Genomic DNA, 11,401 nt, shown 5'->3' on the forward strand with positions numbered 1-11,401 from the left:
AACTTATATATAGATGAAAGAGAAAATATTTTTCTATCCATATCATGAATACTTACAGTCTTACAATTGCTTGGTTCTGTAGATGTATTCTTTATGTAGTTGTGTGATTAATATAATGCAATAAGAGTTCGGGTTTGTATTTTTTTTTTCTCTGGGGGCAATTACTGTTTTCTCTTTTCATCCATGTCAATCCAGACATTCTTTGTGAAAGGTTACTAAAATTCCCCTACACTTCTGGTCATAATCAGTGACTGCATCTTTCTCACATACCTTTCTGCCCACTTACATTGTCCTCAGCAGAAACTGATTTATAATCAGGGGATGATTATATTAATAATCTGGGGATGTCTGGTATAATGACAGCCATGTAGGGTGAGAGTAGCTTGATCAAGAGATAGTTTAGGAAGATAATGTGAAGACCAGAGGGTACACTGACATTCCTAGGACAGTAGGGTCTTAGGTGAGGTGTACAGGCAACAGGCAATAGTAGTAAATTGTGTACTTGTGCACAGACAAGTGGGTGTACCTTAAGTATCGATTTCTTTGCCTTTTTTTGATTTCAGAGCATTTGCTTTTTCCTACTGGTAGTAACTTTAATGACTTCAGCTGCATATTTCTTCAGGTTTGTTAAGGTTTGCCTGTTTGTTTATTTGAAAATTCATCTGAAGCTGGGTATGCAATACCTGCCTAGATGAAAGAGTATTCAGACAAGAGAAAGACTGACAACAAAGTATAGATGAAAACAACCAGGTGTGGCTAGGTATGCAGAAAAGCTTGTGGGCTCCCCTCAATCTGCTGGCAGTAGTGCAGCCCAGTGGACAGCTAAAAGGGCAAGTTCTCAGCAGAAGTGAGGGAATGTTTTGTCTGTTAAGCTTTCTTGTGATTAGGCTAATCTGCCAGAAAACTGTTGTTCCTGATAGGTTTCATTCCCATCAATCAGACTCCTGTGAACTGAGTTGCTGCCATTAATCAGGTCTTTATGTACTCACTACAAACCAGTCAGCCTACTGTGCTTCACATTGCTTTAATTTCCAGTTAAGTATGCATGTCTACATTGAAATAGGAATAATGTTTCATGGGAAATAATAATAATCTAGCCTTTCCTGACTTCTTAGTGTTCACCTTTGCAGTCAAAGTAATTTCTGCATTGCGTCATTACTATCAATAATAGTAATCCAATGGGACCTTCAGAAGCTGTTCTGTTGCCTCACCCATTTTCCATGAAGGTCCATTGAGCAATGGATCTTCCCAATGTGTTACTGTTGCAGGAAGACCTGTGATAACTTTTAGTAATAATTGTACTAATACACTGAGTGAAAATTCAGTGTTTAGTAGCTGTAATTATGGAAGTAAGAACTTTCAATTAGTGAGGTTACCTAACTGACTCAACTCTCAAACTGTAATATTTGTTTTAATAGGCTTAGCCTGTTCAGACATAGGGGGAAATGTAGTCTTTCTACAGATAACACATGGAATTGATATTATAAATTTTTTACTGTTCTGCTAAATATTTATTCTCTCATCTTAAGCTTCAGTTTTACTTTTATAGTACCAGAAGGATAATTTATATCATATTAATAAAAAGGAGTTAACTGAAAGGCAAATTAATTTGAATGAGTGACAATTCTTATTCTGAAATAGCTTCCATAATTCCTTGTTTCCTCATCTTTTAATTTCCATTTTTTTTTTCTATCTATGATAAATTTTCTTATTTTGAAATTTGAGGGAGGAAAGAACCTTTGGCATAGTGACAAAATCACCCTTCTCATGGCATTTAAAAATGAGAATGTCTCTAAACAGATTTATTAAAATGGACACAGATGGCGGGTATGTGAAACTTGTCATGAACTTTATCTTCTTTATTGAGAATTGGTAGTTAGGGGAGTTTAAAGAAGCTCATGGGATCTTATAAATTTATTTCTGACCATGTCTGAAGGACATCTCAGGTTGTAAGAGAGCTATCAAAGCTCCACCCATTCAGTACATCAGTGGACACTCTGCATATGCAGCTGTCTGATTTCAGGCAGTTGTTCCCCCTCATGCATGAGGGATTTGAGAGTGTCTCCATGAATTATGTGAAGTAGTATCTTCCAGGAAATCTCAATGGGCAGAAAATTGCAGATTAATGTCATTTTGAGAGATTTACCAATTTTTGTTGAATTTACATTATCAACATTCTTCTAGACAAAAAAGCAAAATCCTTGGCATTACATAGCCTGGAAATACCAGTGCTGGACAGAAAGACAAATAGAATGTACCAGATATCTATTACTGGCTTCATATTACTATGAAGAAATCTGTATAATCAAGTGAATCAAAGCAGGGAGGTGGCAACTGTGCACCACCATCCCTACACTTCTGTGTTCAAATACCTCTGTATTCGCTTTCAAATACAACAGTTATTTATTGATTAAATGCCGACTCCAAAAACACGTACTGAAGATAACCTAAAAAAGACGGATCAGATAAAGGCAATTAAACACAAAGTAGCAAAATTATATATGTAAAAAAATGTAGTTTTTATTTATTTCCTCTGTAGTGCTGTCTGAAAGAGTCCCAGGTAGTCTAATTGCATGCTGAGAAGCTATGAAGAAATGTAAATTAAAGTAGAAAAAGAAGGACTTTGTCTAACATTGCTAATAAGTTGAAAACATGGCAACTATTCCTTTTTTTGGTGCAGTAACAGTAACCCTTTCAATGAAGACAGATCCAGAATATCACTGTGTGATAGCATTTTTTGAAAATATGCCTTTTTTTATGTTTGGTTTTTTTGGGGGGGTTGGTTAAAGAATCAGCTTAGGTAAGATAATAGCTTACCTATTACGAATAGCGAGGTTATGTGATGAACAAATGTACTTTATGTGGAACTCAACATTATTGATCTTTGTGGGTATATTTCGTATACAGGAGTAGTCCAGAGACTTGTAAATTGTTATGGTGCAGTCATTCAATTTCTGTCTAAATCAGCCTGCAAAAGTGCCAGATTTTCATTAACCTGAGGCAAAAAGATATTATATAGTGTCACTTGCCTTCCCCTTTAGCCAGTAGGATCTCATATTTCTGTGGAGGCACTTAACTTAAAAATTTCTCCATCTTTGCCTCCAGTTATTTACTGAATGGGGATAGATCAGTGTCTAAGTCCCTATAATGGAGAATTGCCAGGCACATTAGCAGAATTACATCAAACTATTTAAATTATTGCTATTTGAATAGTGGTTCATTCCTGGGTGTGTGTTTGTGAGGTGTTCTTTTGTTTCATGTTTAATCTTTTTGTTTTCACTTCCAGGAGCTGGAGTTTTCCAACCTGTTTGCAGTCCTTCACTGTATCCACTCATTCTTTGCAGCTAAAGTGGCTTGTTTGGACCCTTTGTATGTAGGCAGTCAAGCCACATCTTCTGCTGCTCCCACAACTTCTGGTACAGGCAAATTAAAGTATACTACTTGACATCTCACATTACAGCACTGCCACTTAACAAGAAGACATAACAATGTATAAATATTCATAAGATGTAGACCTTTGGTGAACCATGTACGTGGAAACCAAGCCTGGAGGCAGGACATCTTGCAGCATCAGCAGATAGATGGTCACGTCGGATCATAAATTCATCTCTGTTCTGCAAGACATCAGTAAATAATCCTAGTCAAAACCCCAGAATAGGATGGATATGCTTTTAGTATGATCTATTTGTACTTACATAGTGCTTTAAGCAACACTGGAAGCAAAGGAATAAATGATGAAATGAAGCACTTCAGTATTTAATAAAATTTTCAAGTTGCTGTAATAATACATGAATAGAATTGTCATTTTCCTGTTTTCAGATGTTTTTTATTACAATATACTAAACTCTGAGTATGAACTTAATACCCTATCATTATATTATAAATCACCTAAGAGCAAGCAACAAGCATATACATGGTGTCAAGGAGATAGGCATGAAAAGGCATTTGTGTAAGTATCTCCTCAAATAAGAAAGCACTTTAAGTACTGTTGTAAGTCCATACTTGTGTCCATACATAAAGTCATGATACTTTTTCTGTTTTATTCTTTTAGTCTAACAATAACAAAGATCTAGCCATATTGGACTGATACATTAAAACGAACAAACAAACAAACCAAGCCACAAAAAGCAAAACAGCTTTCCATGAGTCTCTCTTCAAGTAAAAATAATGTGATACAAATTTAATTTTTATTAGAAATTAAGTGCAAGTGTGTAAAATATCATGTCTGCTATTTACTTCTTCATTTTTTCCCCAAGAATTACATTCTCTAAATCTAATAGTCTTTGTTCACAAGACCTAGCTATTTAATTTATTTCAGAGACAATCCATCTAATACATTGTTTCCATGTTTAACCTTGATTTCACATCATAACTAGAACCTCTGTTCCACTCAGGCTCTCAACAAAATAGGCGTTCTACGTTATGCTTGAAAAATGAGTCCACCCTTTACATTCTTAATTTTTTAAAAATATATTTTTTAGTAAAAGACAGGAATAAATTGAGTAGCCTGTAAAGAATAAATGACAGGATGCATAATGTCTTTGTATGTTAAGAATATTAGATCACTCTGGACTACGTACTAGTTCCAGAGTATCATTTAATGATGAAATCTGCAGGAATTGTAAATTTTAAATTAATAACTTTATTTAAATATAGTTTTGAAAAATAATTTAATTTTGTGCTATTACACACATCAGTGAAGATGGTAAAATGGTGGGAGCATCTATGGGATATAGCTGAAACAACAGAAAAGGTGAGAAATGAGGGGTTTTTTGCCAGACAGGATAAGAGAACCTAAAAAAAACGCTGGAAGAATACTTAGTACAGCTACAGTGTGTGCATAACATTTTAAATAGTACTTTATGGGGTTTCTGTTTATTATACTGAAATTAAAACTTACTTCCACCCACCTCCCACCGCTTAGACTTGTTATAAAAGCACATAGCAGGTAAGGGTTATGGATGCCATCTGCCTTGATTAGCAGAAAGACTAATTCTGTCACACCCCTTTGCACAGATTAAGATAATTAAAACTTCAAAAGGGAAGCCAGAGGAAAGCTTTTTTTTAAAAAATGGGAACAATTCAAAATGCAAGGCACGAACAAAAGATGAATGAACTGTAGGGACAAATCATGTCTCTGTTTCTTTGCTTTGCATTACAAGTATTTGGATTTATGTATGTAAGAGTATCCTTGCCTTGAAGTACAGCTGATCTCACTTGATACTAGCTCCAAATAATGTAAGAATATATTTCCTGGGGACTCTTTAATCGCTTTCAAATGTCTTTCAGTACATACTTACTTCTTATTAATACATCTCCAAGGGTTACACATTTTTTTCCCATGATAAATACAGTGGAATGATGTCATAATCCAGCTATTAAATGCTTTAAATGTCATCAAAATACAACATTTTCATAGTCATTATCATGTGTTGGTTTATATGAACTTTCCCTGAATAGGGGGGTCACATCCTGGTCTCAGAACAACACATAAAATTACCATGGCTGTCCATGGGATCTCGTGTTTGTTCCTGAAAAGAGTACAAACCCTAGATACTTTGACTCCAAAGCAACGATAGTCCAAGAGATTTCACGATGGTAGTTCAGGCACTATCCTTGTCAAGAAAGCATATACTGGAAACACACATTTTGACAGAGCACTGACAACAGAAAACAGAAGCCCCATACCTGTTAATGACAGTTCTCCTCTGTGCTCCCAAATCACCTCCTTCCTTTTAGCGCGATGCTGTGTCATTCAGCTGTCACACTGTTGGCACATGCTAACACCTCGGTAGATGCTCTGCTGGTAATAGCAGAACCAAAAACCAACAAGCTGCCCTGCCAGTTGGATGTTTTTTCCTTCCGTTTTACCACTGAAACTGAGAGTTGTTCAAGGAACTTTGTTAAATGTGCTTCAATTAACATAACATTTACCCAAACCAGCAGATAGTATGTAATTGCAAATTGCCATAGATTAAAGGATTCCATTATATGAAAGCAACTTGGGCAGAACTGAGATAATGACATGAACTTTTGGGACTCCACCAGGGTAGCCTAAAGATCTCTGTCAAGTATTCTCTTTGTAAAACTGCTGTATTCATCAATGAGTTTTGCAACTGGGCATTAAATAAGCAACATTTGAGAGACAAACATTAGCCTGTAAATTGGTACTTATATATTTTCTAAAACCCTATATTTCAAAGAGCTAGACTGATGGGGCTTAGTCAGTACTTTTATTTTCAAGAAGATAAAAGTGATCTTGTCAGAATATAAAATGCCATAGCCTTGACTACAGGTCAGCATGGGTTTGTAAATGCAGCATGGGCTTGTGCACAGACATCACAGGATATTCAGAGGTGACTCTGCATCCAGGATTGCCCTTTTAGAGCAAGTTGGTCAGAAATTCAGTCTTGAATCAAAGAGGGAAATTTTGAACTCTTTGTTATAACTGATTATGAAATTGCAAAATATGATTTACAAACATATTAAATGGCTATATTTTTCATTTAAGTACCTACGGGAGATTCCCTTTTAAAGCATAGTGAACTTCATGGGCATGTGTCAAAACCCAGACTTTATGTTGCAGCCTCTCATTTTATATTTCACATTTCACATATAATGAATACAATTATTTTGCAAGTGAATGCAGCCCAATGACAATGCAAAACCACAATTATAATGATTTATCAGCTTTGGCTAAAAATCTGTATGCAAGTGAAAACAGGTATTTTAACAAAAAAGAGCAAACCAGCTAACCCATAGCATAAAATGTAATTTGTTTTCTTCATGTCATGGTATTCTTAAATAAATTTAATTTTAAAAAAATTCTTAATAGTACTGTGCCTATTAAAGTGATGTGTACCAAAAATATGTACTCTTAAGTATAACTAGATATATTTGGTTTGATTTGCTTTGCATTATGATGGAAATTTTAGATGATGTGACCTTCACAGAATGAACCATGTGCTAGGTTATAATGTTAGCATAGTTTTATTATGGGAAGTGTTACCAATTTGAATACATGTCATTCTGGATTTCTTCAGTGAACAAATACATTTGATTTCCTACATATATTTAAAAATACAGTTCCAGATTTTCAATAGAGCTTTGCATTCCAGTAGCATGAAGACATCTTTGAAATAAATATCAGCATACTTTTAAATGTTGGCCATTTTATTTTGTTAATTAAGTGTTGCAAGAAGTTTGTGGAAACAAACTGGTTGTAGGTGGGTTATTTTTTAAAACCAGTAATTTGAAGTTTTTTTCCATTCAAACTAGATTTAATAAGAATGCAAATCAATAATATACAGTATCAATATGCTTTGAGATGAGAATAATGAAAAATATTTTCCAAATTAGTCCTTGATTCCACAAATACATATTGATTTACTCTGTGCACGTAGAGTTTATCAGAACACCTCAAAGTGGACATTTTAACATAAGTAGGTAGTTGTCAATACTGCAGCCTGTTACTTTAAATGTGATTTGGTTTATTCAATGCCTTAAGATGTTTCTTAGATCAAACAAAATATTAAAAAGGCTGAAGATCTTGTGAATGTACAGTTGCTGCCCTTAGAAATTCCGCAGCTTTGCTACGTATTGTCTAAGTAACCTTGAGTATTCCCTATGCCAAAAAGACCAATTTTAATTCTGGTATGGCAATTCCAAGGAACACTTCAGAAAAATTTATTTTATTAATATTAAACACTAATCCTTGTATTGCACTTTCCATTTCCTTACAGGGTCTGGTCTCTGAAAAAGCATAGAGTCTAAAAAAAAGTTTAAGCTGATTTTCAATGTTCAGCCTCAGGCAATTATGAGTCTGTACTTTGGACTCGCACCTCTGACCAGTTCTGCATGATGGGAAAAAATGACAGACTCAGTCAGCTCCCAAAATTTAAGTACCTGTCTTAGATGCCTATGGTAGGACTTGAGGCTCTCCAAAGGGAAATCCAAAGCAGGAACGTAGCTTAGGATCTCTGAAGGTGTATGTGTGTGTGTGTGTCTCTCTCTCTAAGGTGCTCGAGGTGCTTCTATGCTAGTGTTTTCATTTATCAGGAATGTGCTTTTGAAGCCAGGCTCCTGCCTGCTGCCACTCACTGTGCTACTCTTCATATCACAGAGCAGTCTTTAAGCATATGAACTGAGTCTTCAGGGTGAAAGTAAATGAGTATCACACCTATATGAGTTCCCGGTCCTGATGGGCTTTCAGACCATGCAGCCCAATTGAAATGAATCCAGAGTATAAAACCTCTGAGATGCTAACAGCAAGGCTGCCAGGTGCTGGTGCCAGCTGTCTCAGTCTCTGCAGTGGCTGCTGCTTGTGCACCGTGGGTGCTTCAAGGACCCTAGAAAGCTGAGCTTCACAGTGTAGCCTGCCAGAGCTTGGTGCCTGAAGGGGGATGCTGCGCTGCAGTAAGGGGCAGAGTGAATCTGAAGAAGGCTGATGGGTGCCCAGGGCATACCTTTTTCCCTCACCACACCAGGACAGTATTGACTGCAAGCAGGCTGCCCCGTGCTAGTCTGCACTCTCCCTGCTGCTTCTTTCTTCCTGCCTACCACAAATACATATCTGCATATTTGCTCTGAGGTCCCCAAGTACACTCCCCCATTCTGTCGCCCCCTTTGCTCAGACAGATGGCAAAACTGTACTCAGCTACATAGCAGAACCTCTAAACCTCTTATACAGTCAGGGACAATATTAGAATTATCACAAGGGCATCTGTGTACCAGTAAGACCAACTGAGTGTGTGATTAACGTTCAGGTTAAAGCAAATAAAGTCATATCTGATCTTAAGTGCTTTCCTGACCTGGAGGGTTCTTAAGTGCAATTTTAATATTTTCCTGGAATAAGGTCTGTAATGTCAACACATTTCTACTTGCTTGGCTCCATTTTCAGGAAGTTTAGCAGAGGTGTTGGTACATATCCCGTTGGAATCATAAAGAAAACATAGGAATACTGGAATATAAAGAAATTTCTGTTTGGATTCTGTATATTATTACAGTACATTATATAATCTGTCAAAATACATTGAACAATGTAAAACTAAACGCTTTCACTTACATAATGTCATCAGTTTTCACTATGGTATACATGCATTCCACTTTCAACAACTTTCTCCACAATAATCCCAACTATATATTATAGAAATTCTTTTATTATTCAGTATATACTAATATATAATGCAGTGTGTGTGTGAGTGTGTGTGTGTGTCTGTGTGTGTGTGTGTGTGTGTATTAGTATATACTAATGGGAGATATTTAGTATATATTAATGAAAGTTACATATTAGGCACAACTGTAAAACAGAATCATAAATCCATGAAGCTTTACATTTAAAAATCTTAATCTTATAATACTATAAAGAAAAATATGTATATTAATTGAAGAAATGGCTATTTTTGCAGGATATGCACAATCTGGATATACAATAATGAATTGATAAACATTAACTGATTTATTCTTTCATACCTTCAGGAACTTTGATTTTTTTAATTATTCTTATCCCTTTAGCATATTTGCAATATATGTCATAAGTTTTAATTTGTTATGGATAAAAATGACTGAAAAATGTAATAGAAAGTGCTATATATTTTATAAATATTAAAAATTAAGAAAACTATTAAAATTATTTATTTCGTTTTTAGTTATGGTTTTGTGGTTGTTTGTAATATGTATTTGTGACAAATATAAGTCACCTAGTTGTTTAAGCTCATTAATGTACCACTAATAAAATGCTATCTTCTGTTTTGGTTTTGTTATGCTTCTTTTTGTAATGGAACATAACAGGAAAAAAATAGAAAATAAATACTTTTTAAACTAATCTTTTGTATTCAGTTATACGGTGTATGAGTTTTATATCACTGGAAGCCAAGTCTGAGAGTTCAAGAAAATACTTGAAGAATCTGGGCTGGTAAAGTTATTTTGCAACACCATGCTCAACTGTTTATGTAATAGAAATTAGTTCAATTTTGTTTGTCTTTTTCTATGACTGAAGGAAGAGGTGCTGGAAGAAGGGGAGCCCCTGCTTTTTATTTAGGCACCTTTGTACCTTTTCAACAATTTAGGGTGAGAGCCTGCAGTGCACATCTCACAGGCACAATTTTGGTGCCTGTCTTGTGCTTGAGGTGTGGAGGAGCCAGCTAAGCTCCCTTGTGACAGTGCTGCTGACACCTTTCCCACCCTCTCCACAACCAGTCACCAGGGCTTTCTTAGACCTCAGGGTGCGGTTGCTGTCCTCAGTTCTGTTCCCAAGGAAGTCTCCCTTGCTGGCACCAACCCTTTCAGCATCTTGAAGAGAAGTTAAAAATAAGAAGTTTGTTTTAATTATAAGTGTGATGAACCGTTTATGCTGAAAAAAATCCTCAGTCCTTTTTCCCAGATGTGATTCAGCTGATGTGAGTTAGCAAACATATGTACCTCTGTCACATCAGCTAGTTACCTGTGTCTCAAGTTTCTTTTTATACCACATTTAAGTGAAAAGCCAGGAAAAAAAAAGAGAGAAGTCTTTAAAAAAAGAGGTGAAGAGATCCAAAGATTATTACAAAGTTTGGAAAATCTTGGAAGTAAGTATCTTCCAAATAAATGTACAGGAACCCTTTCACGGCTACCATTTCCATTTTCCCTTTAAAGGGGAACTACATTTTGCATTGGGAGCATAAACTCACATAAAATTGAAAAGTTTGTTTATTCTGGAAATACCTGTTTTCTTCTGAATTACAATTTTAAATCTAGCATGTTTTACACCTTCCCCACAGATTTTGACCTCAAATGAAAATTCTTGGAATCAAAGTTTTTTAAGATACAGTCCTTGTACGAGTTTCTTTAAATTCATGGTACTTATGTTCCACAGCTAACATACTTGCTCTCCAAACCCTATAACAATTTATTTTTGCAACATTTAAAATGAATTTTGATCTGTTTAACTGTGCATTTGATCAATAAAATTTAGCACAGTATAATATTCACTTCTTATCAATGATAAAGTTGTACAGTACCCTAGTGTTTTTTCACTATTTTGACACTAGCTGTTCTTACATTTGCCTATGATTTAGTAGCATTTTATTTTTGTTAAGTATTCTTCAAACACAATTCCCTTAATAAACAGGAAATTATATCCCTTAATTCCCTTATAAGAAAAAAAAGGAATTTATTCTGTGTAGTGCTATAGTTAATATCACTATGCAATAGTTCAGAAAATTGAAGAGGTATTTACCATACACTGAGTATTGGGGTTTGTTGGCTACGTGCTTTATGTACTTTGCATGCACACTCTTCTCACAACTCTGAGCCCAAATTCTTCCCAGCCCTTCCCTTCTTTGCCATGTATGGCACAGGTGCTTGCTACCAAACCTGGCGCAGGAGTCCTTGACACTGAGGGCAGAATTTTATTAGTCTAAAC

General features: G+C 35.5%; 1 protein-coding gene across 3 annotated transcripts in view; it reads left to right on the top strand.

Moving 5' to 3' along the window:
• SNTG1 (syntrophin gamma 1) overlaps positions 1-9,532 on the top strand; it is a 353,771-nt gene extending 344,239 nt beyond the window's left edge. For all 3 annotated transcript variants that reach the window (XM_040588489.1, XM_040588490.1, XM_040588492.1), the window contains one exon: positions 3,287-9,532. In XM_040588489.1, the coding sequence (XP_040444423.1) occupies positions 3,287-3,445 (159 nt within the window). In that variant the 3' untranslated portion in view covers positions 3,446-9,532. The remainder of the gene's footprint in view (positions 1-3,286) is intronic.
• The last annotated feature ends 1,869 nt before the right edge of the window (positions 9,533-11,401 follow it).

This window comes from Falco naumanni, chromosome 3, assembly GCF_017639655.2.
Source record: "Falco naumanni isolate bFalNau1 chromosome 3, bFalNau1.pat, whole genome shotgun sequence".
NCBI lineage: Eukaryota > Metazoa > Chordata > Aves > Falconiformes > Falconidae > Falco > Falco naumanni.